Source organism: Balaenoptera musculus, chromosome 15 (genome assembly GCF_009873245.2).
Source record: "Balaenoptera musculus isolate JJ_BM4_2016_0621 chromosome 15, mBalMus1.pri.v3, whole genome shotgun sequence".
In the NCBI taxonomy this organism is placed as follows: domain Eukaryota; kingdom Metazoa; phylum Chordata; class Mammalia; order Artiodactyla; family Balaenopteridae; genus Balaenoptera; species Balaenoptera musculus.
The window spans coordinates 31011983-31037621 of record NC_045799.1 but is presented as its reverse complement, the minus strand read 5'-3'; the positions used below and the strand labels follow the sequence as shown (position 1 = coordinate 31037621).

General features: G+C 37.4%; 1 protein-coding gene across 1 annotated transcript in view; it reads left to right on the top strand.

Annotated features, from left to right (window-relative positions):
- Positions 1–25639, top strand: part of RNF24 (ring finger protein 24) — a 134846-nt gene that overhangs the window by 88086 nt on the left and 21121 nt on the right. The window contains exons 2-3 of the mRNA XM_036826640.1: positions 4718–4867; positions 23750–23792. Coding sequence (XP_036682535.1) covers positions 4718–4867; positions 23750–23792 — 193 coding nt within the window. The remainder of the gene's footprint in view (positions 1–4717; positions 4868–23749; positions 23793–25639) is intronic.

Genomic DNA, 25639 nt, shown 5'->3' with positions numbered 1-25639 from the left:
TGATAAAGGAGGCAAGCATATACAGTGGAGAAAAGACAGCCTCTTCAGTAAGTGGTGCTGGGAAAACTGGGCAGGTACATGTAAAAGTATGAAATTAGAACACTCCCTAACACCATACACAAACGTAAACTCAAAATGGATTAAAGACCTAAATGTAAGGCCAGACACTATCAAACTCTTAGAGGAAAACATAGGCAGAACACCCTATGACATAAATCACAGCAAGATCCTTTTTGACCCAACTCCTAGAGAAATGGAAATAAAAACACAAATAAACAAATGGGACCTAATGAAACTTAAAAGCTTTTGCACAGCAAAGGAAACCATAAACAAGACCAAAAGACAACCCTCAGAATGGGAGAAAATATTTACAAATGAAGCAACTGACAAAGGATTAATCTCCAAGATTTACAAGCAGCTCATGCAGCTCAATAACAAAAAAACAAACAACCCAATCCAAAAATGGGCAGAAGACCTAAGTAGACATTTCTCCAAAGAAGATATACAGATTGCCAACAGACACATGAAAGAATGCTCAACATCATTAATCATTAGAGAGATGCAAATCAAAACTACAATGAGATATCATCTCACACCGGTCAGAATGGCCATCATCAAAAAATCTAGAAACAATAAATGCTGGAAAGGGTGTGGAGGAAAGGGAACACTCTCGCACTGTTGGTGGGAATGTAAATTGATACAGCCACTATGGAGAACAGTATGGAGGTTCCTTAAAAACTAAAAATAGAACTACCATACGACCCAGCAATCCCACTACTGGGCATATACCCTGAGAAAACCGTAATTCAAGAAGAGTCATGTACCAAAATGTTCATTACAGCTCTATTTACAATAGCCAGGACATGGAAGCAACCTAAGTGTCCATCATCGGATGAATGGATAAAGAAGATGTGGCACCTATATACAATGGAATATTACTCAGCCATAAAAAGAAACGAAATGGAGGTATTTGTAGTGAGGTGGATGGAGTTAGAGTCTGTCATACAGAGCGAAGTAAGTCAGAAAGAGAAAAACAAATACAGTATGCTAACACATATATATGGAATCTAAGGGGAAAAAAAAAAGGTCATGAAGAACCTAGTGGCAAGATGGGAATAAAGACACAGACCTACTAGAGAATGGACTTGAGGATATGAGGAGGGGGAGGGGTAAGATGTGACAGGGTGAGAGAGTGGCATGGACATATATACACTATCAAATGTAAAATAGATAGCTAGTGGGAAGCAGCCGCATAGCACAGGGAGATCAGCTCGGTGCTTTGTGACCACCTAGAGGGAAGGGATAGGGAGGGTGGGAGGGAGGGAGATGCAAGAGGGAAGAGATATGGGAACATATGTATATGTATAACTGATTCACTTTGTTATAAAGCAGAAACTAACACACCATTGTAAAGCAATTATACTCCAATAAAGATGTTAAAAAAATAAAAAAATAAACTGATTAGTTTGAAATTTAGGCTGAGATTAGAGATTTCAGGACCTATGGAATTACATAAAGAGGAAAATGGTTTTCACATGAATGAAGTCAGAAATGCCAAGTAAGATCCAACAGTGCACTGTATGTTCTATTTCTTCTCTTCATTCCCACAAAGAGCAATTACTAAATAACTTTTACATTTGTAATACCTAAATAGCAAAGAATTCTTATTATGATGATGTTGAATGGTAGGTTTCTTTTTAAAGATTGTCTCACTTTAAAAGATTATTCATACTCATGCTGAAAAGATATTATAATGAAAATATTATAAAATTAATATATCACTAGACCAGGATTAATATCTTGGAATAATACACCATCTACTTAGACTGTTGGGACAACATATCAGTTGTAGCTAAGCAATTCCATTTACCAAAAGACAGGGGGGAAATTCCTAAAATGTGTTCTGCATCAGCATATCCCCTGCCAACTCCCATTCTTCTGGTAATTGGTTGTAAGGCCCTAACAAGAAGGGTGGACTCACAGGAAAGTTGTCAGCAGCCAGACCCCAGGAACACTGAGGCAGATGTCTCTTCCTTCTGATGACAGTGCTACCTCTAATACTCCATGCCTGTGTCTCTGTTCAGAATTCCCCCAGAGTTTGTTGGTGGTGCCACCCAGTACAAGGACCCCTACAGCGTAGCATTCTCACACCACTGGCTCACTCCCAGCTGGCCTATATTGATAGTTGCCTTTGGCCAAGATAGGTTTCCTGCCTCTGGTGGCCAGGTTGGCAGGTCACTTGACACAAAGCTTGGCAGTGTGTGCAGAGGAGCTCCCTGAGGAAGGAGCATTTGGTTTTGTAGAATCCTCTAGAGAGACTTGATCTTTGCTAGGGCATCTTTTATGTTATCTACTACTTTTTTTAATGTCATCCCTCTCCCCGACCCCTCGCCAAAATGCACACACACACACATTATAGCCTTAGTATTTTGCCCTAACTCTTAGAGTTTTCAGACACTTCAGTATCTATCATCTCATTTTATCCTTCCAGGAATCCCTTGAAGTTGATAGGATAAGCATTGTCCCATTGATAATGGGACAGATGGACCAAGTATTGACATCTAGCTAGTGACATCCTGGGAACAACACAGAAAGTTGCTGACTGCAAACCAGTCCCTTTTTCCACCATAAAAGTTTCTGTTTGCCTATTTCTTCTCTATTAGCCCTCCCAGGATGTACATTTAATCTCTTATTTCCTAAGGTGAGAGTTACTTTACCAAGACAAATTTGTCCGGTGAGGGGTATTTCTAAAGGACTGAAGGATAGTCATCTAAGTCTTGACTGTAGGAAGAGTCATTAAGTGAAGCCCTGTCAGCAGTATGGAAGAGTTAAGTTTTGGCAGCTGTAATTTTCTTATAGCTGTACAATATATGTGCTAGATATATTTAGTAAAGTACTGCTTAACTCCTTCCTTCTCTTCCAAGAAGATCTGAGTGTAAGAAAAAGGAAATTATATATTTGAATAAAAGCACTTGCAGAAAATGGTTGAATGTTCAAAACTAAATATTATCCATTATTTATGTTTGGAATTTCTTAGGAGTTTCCATGGGATGAAGTAGGTCTTTACAGTTCCTGGTATAAGTTATTAGAAGTTGGAAATTAAAGTAATAATAACACTGAGGCTTCAGATACAACCAGTCAGTATCTCAATGTTGTCTATAATATAAATATACTCTTCCAACAAGGACATGAAAGATCTGCAAACACATTTGTAATGTACCTTGTATAAATAAAAGTAGAAGCATTTTGTTTGGAGGAGTTTTGTTTAGTTTTGTTTTGATTTTGACAGTAGTCATAGTTGTAATCCAGTTACCATTATGTGGTCTTGATAATCAAGACTGGCAGTTGCTCTTTATTTTGTAATGAATCAAAACGACAAGGAAAGTTCAAGTATGAAGGTATGATGAGCCACTTTATCACTATAGCTCATCACCTAAAGAAGGGGGCAACCTCCATTCATGGAATTTTAACTGTGTAGTGATCAGTAGGTAGTAGCAATCTAATCGACAAAAATAGTCCCCTTTTTAGTGTTTAAACAATATTTGCTGTTTTTTTATTATAAAGACTAGAGCATATGGGCTGAGGTCACTGGCTTTGGAGTTGGAGAGGCCTTGACTCCCATACATACTTGGTCAGTCATGGCTATGTGACCAAAACTGTTAAGTTTTGGTTTCCTTATCTATAAGATGGGGGAGATGTTATGGTACCTATAGAAATTTTATGTAAGAATTAAATAAAATAAAGCCAGTAAAATGCTTAGAATAAGGCCTGATTTTTTTTTTTTTTTTTTTGGCCGCACCACGCAGCTTGCAAGATCTCAGTTCCCTGACTAGGGATTGAACCCCTGCCCCCGGCAATGGAAGCACAGAGTCTTAACCACTGGACCACCAGGGAATTCGCCCGAGTCTGATTTAATAAAGTGTTTTTAAAAAAAAAAAAAAAGAAGAAGAAGAAGAAGAAAATCAAAATGGCTAGTAAACCACAAGTCATTATTAACATTTTGATATGTTGGCTTTCAGGCTTTTTTCTGCTACACACAGATACACACACACACACACACACACACACACACACACACCCCTATATGTACACATATATTTACATATATAATCCACCTTTTTTTCAACCCTTCACAAAATCAGGATCAATTTTATATACAATTTATATCCTGCTTAATTTTCCTATATATCTTTATTAAAATTTAAAATTTATTGAAAACAGGTTTTCATGACCAAATAATATTGTAACATATGACTCTGTAATTATTTAATCGTTATCTCCTTGTGAGACATCTAAGTTATTTCCAATATTTTACCATTATAAATATTATTACTTTAAAGGTTAAAGAGTTTTTAAAATCTTAACTTTTTTTTTTCCTTTTTACTTCTTTGACGTTGAACATTTTCATATATTGATGTTTATTGATTATTGGCATTATTTCAGTGAAATCATGCCAGTACCTCTCTGTGAATACCTTTTTGTAAAGCTTTTTAGGTAGGATCTCAAGCTTCTGGAGTAGTTCCAGGTACATAATAAGTACTCAATAAATATTTGTGGCATGATTAATGAATTAATGGCAAGGATATTAACCCTATGTCTATCATATTTGTTTCAAGCCTTAAGGAAAAATTTGCCTCTGTACATGTACAAAGATAATGCTATCTTGGTTTTTAGCCTTTATAACCTAATTTTTTCCCATTCTTTTCTTTCCCCACAGTTCATCCATGAGCTCGGATTTCCCACATTACAACTTCAGGATGCCTAATATTGGATTCCAGAATCTGCCACTCAACATATATATTGTGGTTTTTGGCACTGCTATATTTGTCTTCATCCTTAGTTTACTCTTCTGTTGCTACTTGATTAGGTAATCAATTTTCATTCTGTGTTGCTTCAATATATGTTAAGCAATCAATAATAAATCAACTTTCTGCCCTTAGGTTAAAATGTTTTATACATATGATAATTAGCAAATTTTCTAAAATTAAGGTGGCTTAACATTTTAACCTTCTGTGAGTTACTAATCAGTAAAACACCTTTATTCAGTCTTCAGTCTTATCTGCTGAGGAGGTATTTTACACTAGAGGAGAAAATTGTCCACATTTGTTTTTCTAACATATTAGCACCTAGCCCAGAGACACTTATGTTATTGTCCCCAAGATTTAATCTACTTTCACAGAAATTTCAAGATTGCTTTTCAGGAGGGTGTTAGCTAAAGTCATTAGGGATCAGAAAACAATGTCCAAACAAGATACAAGGCTTTAAACAGATTTTTGTGGTTTCTCAAGAATATCTGAAGCTCCCATTTGTTGTTGAATTGGTCAGGTGTACAGGTGATTGATTATCTGCATAAAACACTATTCGACAAGCTCTGTAGCACATGTACAGACAAGTGATAAAGGATAAAATACCCACTAGAAGTTTGGCCAGTAAACTTTCATGGTTGACTGACTCATAATTGTTTAAGCAAGCATTTTTCTCTTTCTAAGTTTTTAAATAGGGCCTAATTTTCTTCTTTTTTTTCATTTTAATACTTTTTAAAAATTTTTATTTTATATTGGAGTAGAGTTAATTAACAATGTTATGTTAGTTTCAGGTGTACAGTAAAGTGATTCAATTATACATATACATGTATCCTTTTTCAAACTCTTTTCCCATTTAGGTTTATTGAGCAGAGTTCCCGGTGCTATACAGCAGGGGTCCCCAACCCCCAGTATTGGTCCGTGGCCTGTTAGGAACCGGGCCGCACCGCAGGAGGTGAGCAGCGGGTGAGCCAGTGAAGCTTCATCTATATTTACAGCCACTCCCCATCACTCGCATTACCGCCTGAGCTCCACCTCCTGTCAGATGAGCAGTTTCTCATAAGAGCACAAACCCTACTGTGAACTGTGCATGCGAGGGATCTAGGTTGTGTGCTCCTTATGAAAATCTAGTGCCTGATGATCTGAGGTGGAGCTGAGGTGGTGATGCGAGTGCTGGGGGGCGGCTGCAAATACAGATTTTCATTAGCAGAGAGGTTTGACTGCACAGAAACCATAATAAATCAATGCGCTTGAATCATCCCAAAACCATCTCCCTCCCCACCCCAGTCCATGGAAAACTGTCTTCCACAAAACCAGTCCCTGGTGCCAAATAGGTTGGGGACTGCTGCTATACAGTAGGTCCTTCTTGGTTATCTGTTTTAAATATAGCAGTGTGTACATGTCAATCCCAAACTCCCAGTCTGTCCCTCTCCCCCATCCTTCCCCCCAGTAACCATAAGTTTGTTCTCTAAGTCTGTGAGTCTGTTTCTGTTTTGTAAATAAGTTTGTATCATTTTTTTTTTAGATTCTGCATATAAGCGATATCATATGATATTTGTCTTTCTCTGTCTGACTTATTTAGATGATAATCTCCAGGTCCATCCATGTTGCTGCAAATGACATTATTTTATTCTTTTTAATGGCTGAGTAATATACCATTGTATATACATACCACATCTTATTTACTCATTCATCTGTTGATGGACATTTAGGTTGCTTCCATGTCTTGACTATTGTAAACAGTGCTGCAATGAACATTGGGGTGCATGTATCCTCTCGAACCATATTTTTCTCTGGATATATGCCCAGGAGTGGGATTGCTGGATCATATGGTAGCTCTATTTTTAGTTTCTTAAGGAACCTCCATACTGTTCTCCATAATGGCTGCATCAATTTACATTCCCACCAACAGTGTAGGAGGGTTGCATTTTCTCTACACCCTCTCCAGCATTTATTGTTTGTAGCCTTTTTGATGATGGCCATTCTGACTGGTGTGAGGTCTCATTGTAGTTTTGATTTGCATTTCTCTAATAATTTGCAACGTTGAGCATTTTTTCATGTGCCTCTTGGCCACCTGTATGTCTTCTTTGGAGAAACGTCTGTTTAGGTCTTCTGCCCATTTTTGGATTGGGTTGTTTGTTTTTTTGATATTGAGCTGCATAAGCTATTTGTAAATTTTGGAGATTAATCCTTTGTCAGTTGCATCATTTGCAAATATTTTCTCCCATTCTATGGGTTGTCTTTTCATTTTGTTTATGGCTTCCTTTGCCGTGCAAAAGCTTTTGAGTTTGATTAGGTCCCATTTGTTTATTTTTGTTTTTATTTCCAAATAGGGCCTAATTTTCAAAGCCAAAGCTGAGACTGTAAAAATTTTTACACCGTATTCAAAGAGCTTTATGGAATAAAAGAGAATTGAATTTTATTAAACAGCTATACATCTAACAGTTTTTAGTGTTTGCACAGTATATGATTATGTTAAGATAAATACCATCATCAAATATCTTTCAGCAATAATTTTTTGTTGCCACTAGTGTTTTGGGGACACTCACTTACTGATGGTCAAATTCAAATGAATTTAGTGTGTAGTTTCTGATTTTCTGACAAGTGAATTTACATTCTTCATAGAAAGTGAATCTTTTTTTTTTTTTAATAGATGAATCTTTTCTGAAGTTCTCAAAACTGTAATTGCCCCTTATATGCTGTCTGCTTATGATCTTTAGGTCTTGTTCAGAGAGATAAATTAAATACTTAGCTAATATAATTATAGCATTCAGGAAAAACATTTTAAAAATCTGTTTATTTCCAGAAATTTCCTTTTGCTAACATTTTTTAATAATAGTTTGATTTTAAAAAATAATAATAGTTTGATAAATGTTATGTAAATATTCAGCATTTTTTTTAAATTAGGGAATTAGCCATGGCACAAACAGGACCTCATAGCATTAAAATCTATTTCTTTTTTTCAGACCTACCAAATTTTTTGGTAATTCCTCTCCAAATAGTGGTTTAACTCAGAAATTTGTGAATTTAATATCTGAAACCAAATTATTTTTAAAAAGAAGACAAAAATATAATAAAATATTTTTTAAAAGGAAGGGTTAGCATATAAAATAATCTAAAATATGTAGCTTATAGTATATTTTTTATTACTTTGTTAAAGAATTAATTAAGCCTTTAACTTTTTTGTTTTAAGAAAAACACTAGTATACCAATTGTGATTCTGGGTAAATTTTTTGAGAAGTAAGTTGTGAAACACCATTTTATCTCATTGTTTTCCTTTTAATAATCAAGCAAATAAGTAAAGAAATAAAGAAAAAAACTATAGCAGTTGTTTTCATGCATTATCATTGTAGTACATTTTATCATTTTTGTATCTTTTTTATTATTAAGCTAACAAAGCAAATAAGTGGGAATCTTCTACACTAAAATAAAATTACCTTGTTTAATCAGAGGAACGAGTCACATTCAAACATTTCTAAATTTCATTTACAAGTAATTGGTACCATTTTGAAATTTTAATCACAATGTAAGACGTTTTCCCTTTCTGATGATCTCTGTTGCTTTTAACCCTTCAGGTGTTAAGTTTGGATTTCACAAGTCATTTACAGTTAATCTGGAGATTCATGGATTCACCTCCTCTAATATTACCCAAGCCCATTTTTAGATATAACTTAAGTTCTCCAACACCTTCCCAGGGAGCTACTATGTTCTCAAGTAGAAAGAGCCCTCCAGTCACAACCAAACTCATCAGAACCATAGGAGGAACACAACTTAAGTCTAAATGAGACACCCAGCACCAACCACAATCTTACACAACATTGTAGTATAGAATTTTCTGCCTGTGATAGGGCTATGGATAGATCACTACTGGGGCACAAAAGAAGGATGTCTTTGCTATTTTATAACGAACCATATAATATTCTAATTTATGTTTGTTATTCATCTCTGTCCCCAGATAAATATTTGTCTGTTCTGTGTGCTGTATCCCAAACACCCAGAACAGTGCCTGGCACAATATCGGCACTCAATAAATGTGGTTAGGTAAATGAAAGAATGGTGTCCCTAATAGGAAGTTAATAGATATGCATAAAACTGAAAAATCAAGAAGTAGCAACACAAGAAACATATTTAGAAACTTGGAAGTAAATATCAAAATAGTGAGCTAAAGGGAAAAAAATGGTTTTCTCTGGGGAAGAGAGCAGGATTGCTGATTTTTATTGTTGTTGTTGTTGTTGTTACTAACCTGTAAAACTATATATAACTTTGAAACATATGTAATTAAAAATTAAAAATAGAGGGAAATTTTTGAGTTACCTACTAGAAATTATAAGGTCAAGATAATGACAGAAAAGATAGAAAGGGTGCTATGGATGGTTGTGAGAAATATTTGAGAGGTGAAAATGAATAGAATTTGGTGACTGGACATAAAAGACAAGGAAAGGATGAGCTTAGAATCTTTCCTGGACTTCTGATTTAGGCAGCTGGGTGGATAGCAGTCCCTTAACAGAGAAAGAAAGTGGATGGGTAAGTTTGGGGTGGAAAGATGATAGATTCTGTTTCAGACATGGGAGGACTGAGTTCCCTATGTAACAGTTAAGCTGTTTAGTACACAATTTGATATATAGGTCTAAAGCTTATGAGAAGTCTGGTCTGGAAAAAGGAGATGATATAATAATAGGTGGAAGCTGAAGCCAGGAGTGTCCCATAAAGATAATGTATATAGTGAAATAAAATGGGTCCAGGACAGAATCCTAGATAAACATTGACATTTAAGAGTAGCCCATAAGGGGCTTCCCAGGTGGCGCAGTGGTTGAGAATCTGCCTGCCAATGCAGGGGACACGGGTTCGAGCCCTGGTCTGGGAGGATCCCACATGCCGCGGAGCAACTGGGCCCGTGAGCCACAACTACTGAGCCTGCGCGTCTGGAGCCTGTGCTCCGCAACAAGAGAGGCCGCGACAGTGAGAGGCCCGCGCACTGCGATGAAGAGTGGCCCCCGCTTGCCACAACTAGAGAAAGCCCTTGCACAGAAACGAAGACCCAATACAGCCATAAATAAATAAGTAAATAAATAAATAAATAAAAATTTAAAAAAAAAAGAGTAGCCCATAAGAGAGATTAGGAAGGGATAGCAGGAGACAGGAGGAAAATCATAAGAGAGGTGCCCCACAAGTAGGGCTTCAATGGATTGAGTCAGTTGTGTCAGCCGTTCTCAGGGAGGTCCAGTGAGAAGAACTGAAGAGTTCCCATTACACTTGACAATTAGCTTTGCATTCATAATCTTAGTTAGAAAAGGTTCAGTAGAATACGTACACAGGTGATGAAAGGTGGGTTATAATGGGACAAAGCCTGAGGAGCAGGTGAAAATGGATACAAGGAATATAACCTCCTCTTTGAAGAATATTGGCTAAGAAAAGATTAGGGGTGGGGAGTGCAGTTTCCTGTCAATTAAAGAAGTTTTGTTTTGTTTTGTTTTTGGCTGCACTGGGTCTTCGTTGCTGCGCGCGGGCTTTCTCTAGTTGCAGTGAGTGGGGGCTACTCTTCATTGTGGTGTGGGGGCTGCTCATTGCAGTGGCTTCTCTTGTTGCACAGCATGGCCTCTAGGCACATGGGCTTCAGTAGTTGCAGCACGGGCTCAGTAGTTGTGGCATGCAGGCCCTAGTGCACGCGGGCTTCAGTAGTTGTGGCACGTGGGCTCAGTAGTTGCGGCACACGGGCTCTAGAGCGCAGGCTCAGGAGTTGTGGCACACGGGCTCAGTTGCTCCGTGGGATGTGGGATCTTCCCAGACCAGGGATCGACCCGTGTCCCCCTGCATTGGCAGGCGGATTCTTAACCACTGCACCACCCAGGAAATCCCTAAGGAAGTATTTTGTTGTTTGGGGTTTTTTTAAGATAGAGATTTAGGGATATTTATAAATATAATATTAAGGAGAATGAGCTAGTTATAGAGGATTTGTGAGAAAGAATGAATCGTGGAAGTGAGGAGAGGCATACCTAAAAGTTACAGCAATATTGGTTTTAAACAGGAGAATACCTTCTTAAGACAGAGATGAAGGTAACTGGGAAGAACAGTACATATGTAGGTATGTGGGGCTGGGAGCAAGGGAGCTGCATATCTGAAAACCTCTTTCTCTGAAAAGTAGTTGAAAATGACGGGGAAGGAGGTGGTAGGATAAAGCTTGAAGAGCGTGGCAAGGGTTTGAAATGACTACTGCCTGGAAGCTTAGCATACTCAGCATGAATAAGTAGAATCAAAGAGCAATGTGGGAGGTCTAACTGAGCATGTTATTAAGTACTTACTATGTGCCAGACCCTGTGCTGTGTACTGCAGTTAAACTAGGTAACTTTATTATCTTTATTTTACAGAAGTTAAATAATTTTCCTATAGTCACACAGATAAAAGTTGGTTAGAGCTGAGACTCAAACCTAGTTGTGTCTGACCCAAGCACTTGCTCTTAACCACTTAAAAAATAAAAATAAATTATATTTATCAGGCTTCATTTCAAAATAACCATTTCAGAATTTCATAATCACACTCAAAGGACAGATTTGCATATTGAGGATATTCTAAAACTTTTCTATTGAAGTATAGTTGATTTACAATATTAAAACTTTTTTTGAGCCTGGAATTTTTAAACAAAGACAGTACCTACTTTACTTTTCTTTTAATAATGGATAACAAGCTACTTAAGAAAAAGGAAATATTCCCCATTCTTACCTCCTTTCATCAAATAAGTCACAATCTATATTACTAGTATGTTTCCTGGAAGGAATAGCAAAAAGATATTTCTCTTAAATGGATGGCAAATGCAAAATAAAATAGTGCAATCTAAAATATTAGGTAATTAGTTGAACTTAGAGTAACGGAGTAATCAAAGGGATGAAATTAATTTAAGTAGGACTTTCTAGAAGGGATGAATTTTTGAGCCATGGATTGAAAAAAAAGTAAACACAAATTGACCCCTGCTGTGGCTGGAAGTAATGATGCTTTGGGAAAATATGCAGATCCAAGTAAAAGTCAAATAAGCAAAGTAAATTTACAAATCCAGCCTCATTTTAATGAACTGTAATGGAGTTAATTTTATTCCTTTACATGAAAATGTAGTGTACACTTCTCTCAGCAAAACAGGAAGACCAAAAAAAAAAAAAAAAAAAAACAGTAAGGATGCTTTGAATTACATGTTTAATAAATTTGACCTAATTAAGAGAAATTTATAGTTTTAAAAATCATATATTAGACAAGAAAGACTGAAAACCAATGATACAAATTTTCCTTTCATGGAACTAAAAAAAAAAAAAAAAAAAAAACCCAATTAAACCGAAAAGAAAGTAGAAGGAAGAAAATCTTCCTAAAAAAACTAAGCACAGAAATCAATGAACGAGAAAACAAATGTATAAAATTATTAAAATCAAAGAAGCTGATTCTTTGGAAAGATTAACAAAATTGATGAATCTCTAGAAAGAGATCCAGAAGAAGAGAAGAGAAAACATAAATTTACTAATATCAGAAATTAAAAAGGGGACATTACTACAAATCCTACAAGCATTAGAAAGATAGCAAAGGGTATTATAAACAACTTTATGCCAGTAAATTTGAAATTTTAGTTGAATTAGACACTTTCCTAGAAAAAATAGAGTGCACTAAAACTGACATAAAGGGACTTCCCTGGTGGTGCAGTAGTTAAGAATCTGCCTGCCAATGCAGGAGACACAGGTTCGAGCCTTGGTCCGGGAAGATCCCACATGCCATGGAGCAACTAAGCCCGTGCGCCGCAACTACTGAGCCTGCGTGCCACAACTACTGAAGCCTGCACACCTAGAGCCCATGCTCCACAACAAGAGAAGCCACCACAATGAGAAGCCCACATACTACAATGAAGAGTAGCCCCTGCTCACAGCAACTAGAGAAAGCCCGTGCACAGCAATGAAGACCCAATGCAGCCAAAAAAAATAAAATAAAATTTTTTAAAAAACTGACATAAGAAATAGCATTTATGAAAAACCCACAACTAACATCATACTCAATGGTGAAAAACTGAAAGCTTTCCCCCTAAGATCAGGAACAAGACAAGGATGCCCATTTTCTGGGCAGAAGACATTTCTCCAAAGAAAACATACAGACGGCCAAGAGGCACATGAAAAGATGCTCAACATCACTAATTATTAGAGAAATGCAAATCAAAGCTACAATGCGATATCACCTCACACCAGTCAGAATGGCCATCATCAAAAAGTCTATAAACAATAAATGCTGGAGAGGGTGTGGAGAAAAGGCAACCCTCCTATACTGTTGGTGGGAATGTAAATTCGTACAGCCATTGTGCAGAATAGTATGGAGGTTCCTTAAGAAACTAAAAATAGAGCCACCATAAGATCCAGCAATCCCACTCCTGGGCATATATCCAGAGAAAAACATGGTTCAAAAGGATATATGCACCCCAATGTTCATTGCAGCACTGTTTACAATAGTCAAGACATGGAAGCAACCTAAATGTCCATCAACAGATGAATGAATAAGATGTAGTACATATATACAATGGAATATTACTCAGCCATTAAAAAGAATAAAATAATGCCATTTGCAGCAACATAGATGAACCTGGAGATTATCATACTAAGTGAAGTAAGTCAGAGAAAGACAAATATCATATATCACTTGTATGAAGAATCTAACAAAAAGATGAAATGAACAAAAGAGAAACATATTCACAGACTTAGAGCAGCGGTCCCCAATCGTTTTGGCACCAGGGACCAGTTTTGAGGAAGACAATTTTTCCCCAGACGGTGGGGGGGGGGGCGGGGGATGGTTCAGGCGGTAATGCAAGCAATGCGGAGTGGCAGATGAAGCTTTACTCACTCGCCTGCCTCTCACCTCCTGCTGTGCGGCCCGGTTCCTAACATGCTGGGGGTTGGGGACCCCTGACTTAGAGAACAAATTTACGGTTAGCAGGGAGGAAGGATGGCGGGGAGGGATAGAATGGGAGTATGGGATTGACACGTACACACTGCTATGTTTAAAATAGATAGCCAACAAGGACCTACTGTATAGCACAGGGAACTCTGCTCAATACTCTTTAATAACAAAGAAAATGTTAGTAATGTGGCAAATAGTCAGTAGAAAATAAGCAGGATAACGGTTGGAAAGAGGAAGGGGTAGAAAATGTAACAAACATTTGGGACAAAGTAAAAAGGCCTAAACCACATTTAAATTGAGTCCAGAAAAGAAATGTTGAGAGAGAATAGGGAAGAAGCAGTAGATGAAAATTTCCCTCACAAGTTAAGGATTCAAGAAGTACAGCAAACCACAAAAAATGGGGTTTGTTGGGGGGGGGGGTTGGCTTTTTGTAAAATGGCTGACAACCCATGACTAAGATAAAATATTACACACACACACAGAAGTGAATTTCTTTAAATATCTGAAGTATTTGAAAACTTACGTCCACACAAAAACCAACACACAGATGTTTTAGAAAGAAGCTTTACTCATAAATGCCAAAACTTGGTATCAACCGAGATATCCTTCAGTGAGTAAATGAATAAATGAATTGTGGTCCATCCAGATAACAGAATATTATTCAGCACTGAAAGTAAATGCGCTATCAAGCCATGAAAAGACATGGAGGAATCTTAAATGCATATTTCGAAGTGAAAGAAGCCAATTTGAAAAGGCTACGTGCTATGTGACTCTCACTATATGACATTCTGGAAAAGGCAAAACTATGGAGAAAGTTAAAAGGTCAGCGGTTGCCAGGATCTACGGGAGAGGGAGGGATGAACAGGTAGAGCACAAAGAATGTGTAGGGCAGTGAAACTATTCTGTATGTTACTATAATGGTGGATACACTCATTGTATACTAAAAAAAAAAAAAAAAAGAATCTGATTTCTCAACAGAAACAGTGAAAAAACTAAAAGCATTGATATTGATTAAAAAAAGATGCCCACTTTCACCATTACCATGCAACATTGTACTAGAAGTTCTAGCCAGAGCATTTACACAAGAAAAAGAAATAGAGGGCATCCAATTAGAAAGAAAGAAGTAAAACTATCTCTTTTTGAAGATGACATGATTCTATATATAGACAATCCCATAGAATACACACACACAAAAAAATCTAGAACTACTGGGGCTTCCCTGGTGGCGCAGTGGTTGGGAATCCGCCTGCCAATGCAGCGGACACGGGTTCGTGCCCCAGTCTGGGAAGATCCCACATGCCGCGGAGCAACTAGGCCCGTGAGCCACAACTACTGAGCCTGCGCGTCTGGAGCCTGTGCTCCGCAACAAGAGAGGCCGCGACAGTGAGAGGCCTGCGCACCGTGATGAAGAGTGGCCCCCGCTTGCCACAACTAGAGAAAGCCCTCGCACAGAAGCGAAGACCCAACACAGCCAAAAATAAAAATAAATAAAATAAATAAATTAAATAAAAAAAAAAGAAGTTGTAGCACTGAGTGCAACTCTTTAAAAAAAAAAAAAATCTAGAACTACTAAACAAGTTAAGCAAACTTTGAGAATACAGAATCAGCACAAAAAAATCAGTTGTATTTCTGTACACCAACAAGGAACAATCTGAAAAGGAAATAAATGAAACATTTACAATAGCATCCAAAAGAATGAAATTCCTAGGAGTAAATTTAACCAAGGAGGTGAAAGACTTGTACACTGAAAACTACAAAATATTGCTGAAATAAATTAAAGAAGACCTAAATAAATAGAAAGATTTCATGGATTGGAAGCCTTAATATATTAAGATGGCAGTATTCCTCAAAGCACTCTACAGATTCAATGCAAAGCCTATCAAAATTCTAATAACCTTTGATACAGAATTGGAAAAACTGATCCTCAATTCATTTAGAACTGCAGGGAGCCCCAAATAGCCAAAACAACACTGAAAAAGAAAAAAAGGCAGGAAGACTTGCACTTCCCAATTTCAAAACTTCCTTTAAGATACAGTAATCAAAATATGTGGTAATGGCATAAGAATGGACATATAGGGCTTCCCTGGTGGCGCAGTGGTTGAGAATCTGCCTGCCAATGCAAGGGACACGGGTTCGAGCCCGGGTCTGGGAAGATCCCACATGCCGCGGAGCAACTAGGCCTGTGAGCCACAATTACTGAGCCTGCGCGTCTGGAGCCTGTGCTCTGCAACAAGAGAGGCCGCGACAGTGAGAGGCCCACGCACCGCGATGAAGAATGGCCCCCGCTTGCCACAACTGGAGAAAGCCCTCGCACAGAAACGAAGACCCAACACAGCTAAAAATAAATAAATAAATAAATAAATTTATTTAAAAAAAGAATGGACATATAAATCAATAAAATAGAATTGAGAGTCCAGAAATAAACCCAAACATCTATGGTGAATTGATTTTTTTTTTTTTTTTTGGCTTTTGTGGCTCTCCATATAGGTTTTTTTTTAAATTTTATTGAAGTATAGTTGATTTACAGTGTTGTGTTAATTTTTGCTGTACAGCAAAGTGACTCAGTTATACATGTATATATTCTTTTCCATTATGGTTTATCACAGGATATTGAATATAGTTCCCTGTGCTATACAGTAGGACCTTGTTGTTTATCCATACTATATATAATAGTTGGCATCTGCTAATCCCAAACTCCCAATACTTCCCTCCCCCACCCCACCCCCTTGGCAACATCTCTTCTCTCTATGAGTCTTTTTCTGTTTCGTAGATAAGTTCATTTGTGTTGTATTTTGGATTCCACATGTAAGTGATATATGGTATTTGTCTTTCTCTTTCTGACTTACGTCACTTAGTATGATAATCTCTAGGTCCATTCATGTTGCTGCAAATGGCATTATTTCATTCTTTTTTATAGCTGAGTAATATTCCATTGTATATATGTACCACATCTTTATCCGTTCACCTGTCGATTGTCATTGAGGTTGTTTCCATGTCTTGGCTATTGTAAATAGTTCTGCTATGAACATAGGGATGCATGTATCTTTTCGAATTATCGTTTAGTCTGGGTGTATGCCCAGAAGTGGGATTGCTGGATCATATGGTAGCTCTATTTTTAGTTTTTTGAGGAACCTCCATACTGTTCTCCATAGTGGCTGCACCAATTTACATTGCCACCAACAGTGTAGGAGGGTTCCCTTTTCTCCACACCCTCTCCAGCATTTATTGTTTGCAGACTTTATGAAGACGGCCATTCTGACCATTGTAAGGTGGTACCTCATCATAGTTTTGATGTGGGAAGACCCCACATGCCACAGAGCAACTAAGCCCACATGCCACAACTACTGACCCTGCACTCTAGAGCCCATGCACCACTACTGAGCCCGGGTGCCACAGCTACTGAAGCCTGTGTGCCTAGAGCCTGTGCCCACAACAAGAGAAGCCACCACAACGAGAGACCCGTGCACTGCAACGAAGAGTAGCCCCTGCTCACCACAACTAGAGAAAAGCCCACACACAGCAATGAAAACCCAACGCAGCCAAAAATAAATTTTTTAAAAATTAAAAAAAAAAAAGGTCAGCAACCTAAACATGAGCTAAAACTATAAAACTCTTGGGAGAAAACAAGTAAATCTTCATGACCTCAAATTGACAAGGGAGTCTTAGATTTGACACCAAAACCACAAACAACAAAAGAAAAAAATAGATAAATTGGACTTATAAAAATTAAAAACATTTGTGCATCAAAGAGCATTATCAAGAAAGTGAAAAAAACAGCCTACAGAATGGGAGAGAAATATTTACAAATCATATATCTGATAAGGGTTTAATATCCAGGATATATATTTTTAAAAACTCTTACAACTCAACAGCAAAAAGACAACTGAATTTGGGACCTCCCTCATGGTCCAGTGGTTAAGATTCCACCTTCCAATGCAGGGGACGTGGGTTCGATCCCTGGTCAGGGAACTAAGATCCCACATGCCATAGGGCAACTAAGCCCACGCGCTGCTACTACTGAGCACATGGGCTACAACTAGAGAGCCCACGTGCCACAACTACAGAGCCCACATGTTCTGGACCCCACACACCACAACTACAGAGCCCACACACTCTGGAACCCAAGCTCCACAACAACTGAGCCCACACACCACAACTAGAGAGAAGCCTGCATGCCGCAGCAGAGGATCCTGCATGCTGCAACTAAGACCCAACGCAGCCAAAAATAAAATAAATAAATAAATAAATATTGGGACTTCCCTGGTGGTGCAGTGGTTAAGAATCTGCCTGCTGATGCAGGGCACATGGGTTTGAGCCCTGGTCCAGGAAGATCCCACATGCCGCGGAGCAACTAAGCCTGTGCGCCACAACTACTGAGCCTGCACTGTAGAGCCTGTGAGTCACAACTACTGAGCCCTCATGCCACAACTACTGAAGCCTGCATGCCTAGAGCCTATGCTCTGCAACAAGAGAAGCCACCGCAATGAGAAGCCCGCGCACCACAACGAAGAGTAGCCCTCACTCGCTGCAACTAGAGAAAGCCCATGCACAGCAACGAAGACCCAATGCAGCCATAAATAATTAAATAAATAAATAAATATTAAAAGAAAAGAAAAGACAACTAATTTAAAAATAGGTAAAGGGCTTAATTAGCCATTTCTCCAAGGAAGATATACAGACGGCCAACAAGCACATGAAAAGATGTTCAACAGCATTGGTCATTAAGGAAATGCACATTAAAACCACAATAAATGTCACAACTACTAGGATGCTGTAGTCAAAAATATGGAAAATTATGTGTTGACAAGGATGTGGAGAAATAGAAACCCTCATACATTGCTGGTGGGAATGTAAAATGGTGCAGGAACTGTGGGAAAGAGTTCATTAGTTCCTTGAAAGTTAAACATAGAATTACCATATGACCCAGAAATTTCACTCCTAGGTATATACCCAAGACAAATGAAGAGATATGTCCACAAGGAAATTTGTACAGAATGTTTATATCATTATTCATAATAGCCAGAAAGTATAAACAACCCAAATGCTCATTAATAGATAAATGGATAATCAAATTGTGGCATATACATATAGTGAAATATTATTCAGCCATAAAAAGGAGTGAAGTACTGATACATGCTACAAATAGGCAGAGCCTCGAAAACATTATGCTAAATGAAAAACCAGACACAAAAGGGTCACATATTGTATGATTTATTTTATGTAATGTATCCATAATAGGCAAATCCATAGAGACAGAAAGCAGATTAGAGATTACCAGGGAAGGGGGGAATGGGGACCAACTACTTAATGAGTACCAGATTCTTTTTGATGAAAAAGTTTTGACACTAGAGTGAACTAGTGTTTGCACACCATTGTGACTGCACTAAGTGCCACTGAATTATACACTTTAAGATGGTTAATTGCATGTTATGTGAATACAAGTAAAAGAATAATAACATTTTTAACTGAGTCAAGAAGAAATATAAAATATTAATAATTATATATGTAATAATAAAAGCATTTCCACAAAGAAACTGCAAGTCAGGTAACTTCACCAGTGAATTTCTCCAAACATTTAAGGAAAAAATACCACTCTTACATGACTTTTCCAGAGAATAGAAGAGATACTTCGATGAGGCCAGATAATTTTGATTCCAAAGCCTGACAAGGACATTACAAGAATGGAAATTATAGACTAATCTTTCTCATGAACAAAATATTAGTAAATAAAATTCAAGGATGTACAAAAGGGTGGTACATCACAACCAAGTGGAGTTTTATTCCAGAAATGAAGATTGTTTTAACATTTGAAAATCAATCAATACAGTATACCACATTAACAGTAAAAAGGAAAAAATGTGATGGGAAAAAAAGCACTTGACAAAAATTAATACCTATTCATGATTTTTTTAAGTCTAAAACTAGGATACAAGTGAACTTTATTTGAATCAAGGGTTATCTACAAAAAATCTAGAGAAAACATCGTATTTAGTAGTAACATATTAATAAGGACATTCACTGCCATCACTTTCATTTAATATTGGTACTGGAGGTCCTAGCCAGTGCAGGAAAAAAAAAAAAAGAAGTGAAATAAAGAATAAAGAGTGAAATATGTGAAGATTTAATAGGCAGAGTTTAAACTGTTATTATTTGCAGACAAAATAATTGTGTATTTTAAAAATCCAAAAGATTCTGCAGATAAGCTGTTTAGAATTAATAAGTGAACTTAGCAAGTCACTAGATACAGGATCAATATTCAAAAATTGAATTTTTTTCTATGTAGTAGTAACAAAGAATTAGAACATAAAAAAATTTTAGGGCTTCCCTGGTGGCGCAGTGGTTGAGAATCTGCCTGCTAATGCAGGGAACACGGGTTCGAGCCCTGGTCTGGGAGGATCCCACATGCCGCGGAGCGGCTGGGCCCGTGAGCCACAATTACTGAGCCTGCGTGTCTGGAGCCTGTGCTCCGCAACAAGAGAGGCCGCGATAGTGAGAGGCCCGCGCACAGCGATGAAGAGTGGCCCCCCCCTTGCCACAACTAGTGAAAGCCCTCGCACAGAAACGAAGACCCAACATAGCCATAAATTAAAAATAAATAAATAAATAAAAATTAAAAAAAAAAAAAAAAAAAAAAAAAAAAAAAAAAAAAAAAAAAATTTTAAATACCATTTATAGTAGATCAAAAATTACCAAATACCTAGGAATAAATTTAATGAAGGATATATAAGTGTTCTACATAGAAATGTGTACAGAGAAAGAAGATCTAATAAATAGAGTATGCTATATTCATAGGTTGGAAACTCAATCTTGCAAAGATGTCAGTTCTTCCCCCAATTGATCTATAAATTAAACACAGTCTCAGTCAAAATGCCAACAGATTTTTTTGTGGAAATTGATAAGCTCATGAAATTTATATGGAAATGCAAAGGACCACGAATAGCCAAAGTAGTTAAGAACAAAGCTTAAGAACCTATACTACCAGACCCCAAGACTTTTTACAAAACTCCAGTACTTAAAACAGAGTACTATTCACCTAGCACCCAGATCTTGGTTTCTAAATATTATTCTCCAATAAAAGGAACCAAGGCTCTTTGAAAGAAGTGGTTAATTCCACAACTGGAGCATGGAAAATACAAGATGAGCTTGTAACATCTTTTGGTGCCAGTGAGCTAGGAAATGCATGGGAAAGGATGAGGGCACGTTGAAAGGACATAAGAACCAACCTGAAGGAGGGCCTAAAAGCCTAAATCAATTTGAGCAACAAAATAAATAATGATCATATTAAATTATAACCCATAGACTAACACAAATATCCATGAGTCCATGCTGATATAAATAAATGAAGGAGAAGGGGCATCTCTTCCTTACTGAAGAATCCCAGTTAGTGTACAAGGAATTAGGGAACTACAAAACCACCACCAGGCAAACACTGCAGAATTGTTGCAAGCAAGATGGATGCTAAAATCAGTGGGCAAAAGCTTGAGAAAAAAATAGGATATTTTCATAGTTTCAATGTCTCTCCCCCAAGATACTGACCAGTTGCAAAGGAGAAAATAGTAACTTTACAGTGGAGAGACCCAGTAGACATTGCCATAACCAAGTGATCATGGTTGATATGTCAAAATACTGAAAAACAAGGAAGAACTAAGAAACTGTCACAGATTTGAAGAAACTAAGGAGACACAACTAGATGCAAGCTGGGGTCCTGGATTGGATCACAAGATAGGAAAAGAACATTGGTGAAAAAACTGGTGAAATGCAAATAAAGTCTGTTTGGTGAATACTATACGAGTATTAATATCAAAACATTAGTGTTAATTTCCTGCTTTTGATCATTGTTCTATGGTTATGTAAGATGTGAATGCTGGAAAACTGGGGAGAGAAGTATATATGAACTCTGATATTTTTTGCAACTTTCCTATAAGATTATTTCAAAATAAAAGGTTTTTTGTGTTTTTTTTAAACTGGCATGGTATTGACACAAAATGCATTAGTTTCCCGGGGTTGCTGTAACAAAGTACCACAAGCTGGATGGCTTAAAACAACAGAAATTTATTAATCTCTCACAGTTCTGGAAGCTAGAAGTTCGAAATTAAGGTGTTGGCAGGGCCATGCTGCCTCTGAAGGCTATCTAGGGGAGGATCCTTCCTTGCCTCTTCTTAGAGGTTGTCAGCAATCCTTGATATTTTTTGGCTTGTAGCTGCATCACTTCAGTCTCTGCCTCTGTCTTCACCTGGCCTTCTTCCCTGTGTCTCTGTATATCCTCTCCTCTTCTTCTAAGGACAACAGTCATATTGGATTTATGGTCTACCCTAATCCTAATGTGACCTCATTTTAACTAATAAATAGTCTGCAAAGATGCTATTTCCAAACAAGGTTACATTCTGACGTAGCAGTTTGACATTAATTTTGAGGGGACACGATTCAACCCAGTATACAAGGATGGGCAGATAAACCAGTGGGATAAAACAGAAACTCTAGAAACAGAACCACATATTGGTCTCACTTACAGCAGATGTGACATTGCAACACAGTGGGGAAAGAAGTGTCTCTTCAATAAAGGAGTCAAATGAAAATCTGCATGTGGATAAAAAGAACATTGACCTCTACCTCACATCATACATAAAGACTAATTTCAGATGGATCATAGACCTAAATGTGATAGGTAAAATAACAAATTATTTTCATGATACACACAAGAGATTATCTTCATTATCTGGGGGTCGGCAAAGATTTCTTTAACTGGACACAAAAAGAACTGACATTATTGGGAAGAGTTGATAAACTGGACTTAATTTAAATTAAAAGCTTTTGTTCATCAAAAGACAACATTAAGAGAATGAAAAGGCAAGCCATAGAGTATTGCAGTACCCAGCAGAGGACTTGCATCTAAAATATTTAAAGAGCTCCTACAAATCAATAAGAAAAATATAGTCAACTCATTTTCTTAAATGGACAAAAGACTTGAACAGGCATTTCGTAAAAGAAAATATCCAAACAGGCAATAAGCATATGAAAGGGTCCTAAACATCATTTGCGAAATGCAAAATTAAAACCAAAATGAGATACCACTGAACACCCCCTAGATTGGCTAAAAATTTTTGAACTGACCCTACCAAGCTGTGGCAAAGATGTGGAACAACTAGAACTTTCATGCACTACCCATAGGAGTAAAATTTGTACAAGCACTTTGAACCAGCAATTCTACTCCTAGATACACACTCAACAGAAGTGAGTCTATATGTCCACTAAAAGACATGTAGAAGAATTTGTATAGCAGCTTGATTCATAATTGCCCCAAACTAGAAGTAACCTAAATATTTGTCAACAGTGGAATGGATAAGTAGTTTTATATTCATTTGTAAAATGGAACACTATATGTCAGTCAAAAATATAATCACTGCAACAACATGGATGAATTTCACAAGTAATTGTTGACTGAAAGAAGCCAACACAGGAGAGTATATACCAAATGATCCATTTATGTGAAGTTCAAAAACAAGCATAATCTACAATGATAAAAATTAGGATAGTTTTAGGGGTGAATATTGATTGGGAAGAGTCATTTCAGGGATGCTGGAAATGTTCTATGTATGGATCTGGGTGATAGTTACAGTGGTGTGTATAATTTTTTTTTAATACTTATCTGTATTCTTGAGGCTTTTGCACATTATTAGATGTATATTATATTGATACTTCAATTTTTTAATTAAGAAAAGTGTGATATATTAAATATTATTGAAATAAGTGGACTATTGTCAATATTAAAAAAATGAGCCTTCATTAAAATATTTGAGATTTTGTTTTAATGTGGTTTCACTTGAACTTATATATTTGGATAACATTCTATGGTTCACTGGTCACTTTCTCATAACATGGTAACAGATATGTCATTTGAGTGTATTCTAGAATAAAGATTCTGGATTTTAAACCATAAATGATATAAAGTAATACCAAAAAAATGCAGTTTTAAAATTTTTGTCAAATTCTTATACGGAAATCTCAGTATTGCATTTCTCATTTCTGTCTTTCAGGCTGAGACATCAAGCACACAAAGAATTTTATGCCTACAAACAGGTGAGATTTACTTAAGATTGGCTTTGATCATGTTTTTCACCAAAAAAATGAGACCTCAGGTTTCCACTCATATTTTAAACTGGGACTAGATTTACTTGTGTTCATTTTAGCATTTTGCTTGCCAATTTGCCCTACAAAATACTTCACTTTAAGTGTTCTTTTTTTTTTTTTTTTTGTCTGTGTTGGGTCTTCGTTGCTGTACGCGGGCTTTCTCTACTTGCGGTGAGTGGGGGCTACTCCTCGTTGCAGTGCCTGAGCTTATTGTGGTGGCTTCTCTTAAGTATTACTTGAAGTTATAGAAAGTTCAAATGATAAAATAATATAACTTAACAGGGAACTTTGGCCAACATTTTGGTAAAGGGAAATGCTGTAGCTTAAAATCCTTAAAGTTACTATTATCCTAATGGAGTTCAGAGATTCCATTAAATGAAATTTTTACCTTCTTCATTAGAAGACATACTAGTTCCTCAGAGGTAACCAGCTGTATTATACTGATCTCATCTCCTCCCCTTTGTACTTTAAATGTTAGTTCACGTCACACCACTGGAAGTCCAGATACTTCAGTCATTGCTATTAACTCCTAGCCCTTTGTACTATCCCTTTGCTGATATGTTCTTTAAGGTAATAAATATCGCTTTTCTTTTTTTTTTTTTTTTTTTGGTTTATTTTTGGCTGCGCTGGGTCTTCGTTGCTGCTTGAGGGCTTCTCGTTGCAGTGGCTTCTCTTGTTGTGGAGCACAGGCTCTAGGCGCACGGGCTTCAGTAGTTGCAGCACGTGGGCTCAGTAGTTGCGGCACACAGGCTTCAGTAGTTGTGGCGCACGGGCTTAGTTGCTCCGCGGCATGTGGGATCTTCCCGGACCAGGGCTCGAACCCGCGTGCCCTTGCATTGGCAGGCGGATTTTTAACCGCTGCACCACCAGGGAAGTCCCTCGCTTTTCTTGAAGGCCAGTAAAATTTGTTTTTTCTTCCATGTGTCATCCATTAATGTTTTACCACTGACACCAAACAGTGGGCCTAGGTGTTCCTTAATTTTCTTTTGACCCCGAGCATGAAATTATTTTTGTCGTCCATAGCAATTTGGGAGGGGGGGAGAGGTGGGGGGGGCAAGCTTCAGTTTATTTGGGTCTTTAATCTTGCTAACACTGATGTTACAGACCATGTCGTCATTTTAGGATTACATACCTTTTTGTCCATGTCTCTTTGAAATCTGAGCTCATTGGCGAGTTCCTTAGATGTCCACACTGATGTCCATAGGTAACCACACATGGGTCTCGTGTGGGATTCATATACAGATATGAATGTCTTAGTTTTCTTTTTTTTTTTTAACATCTTTATTGGAGTATAATTGCTTTACAATGGTGTGTTAGTTTCTGCTTTATAACAAAGTGAATCAGTTATACATACACATATGTTCCCATATCTCTTCCCTCTTGCATCTCCCTCCCTCCCACCCTCCCTATCCCACCCCTCTAGGTAATCACAAAGCACCGAGCTGATCTCCCTGTGCTATGCGGCTGCTTCCCACTAGCTATCTATTTTACGTTTGGTAGTGTATATATGTCCATGCCACTCTCTCACTTTGTCACAGCTTACCCTTCCCCCTCCCCATTTCCTCAAGTCCATTCTCTAGTAGGTCTGTGTCTTTATTCCCGTCTTACCACTAGGTTCTTCATGACCTTTTTTTTTTTTTCCCTTAGGTTCCATATATATGTGTTAGCATACTGTATTTGTTTTTCTCTTTCTGACTTACTTCACTCTGTATGACACACTCTAACTCCATCCACCTCACTACAAATAACTCAATTTCGTTTCTTTTTATAGCTGAGTAATATTCCATTGTATATAG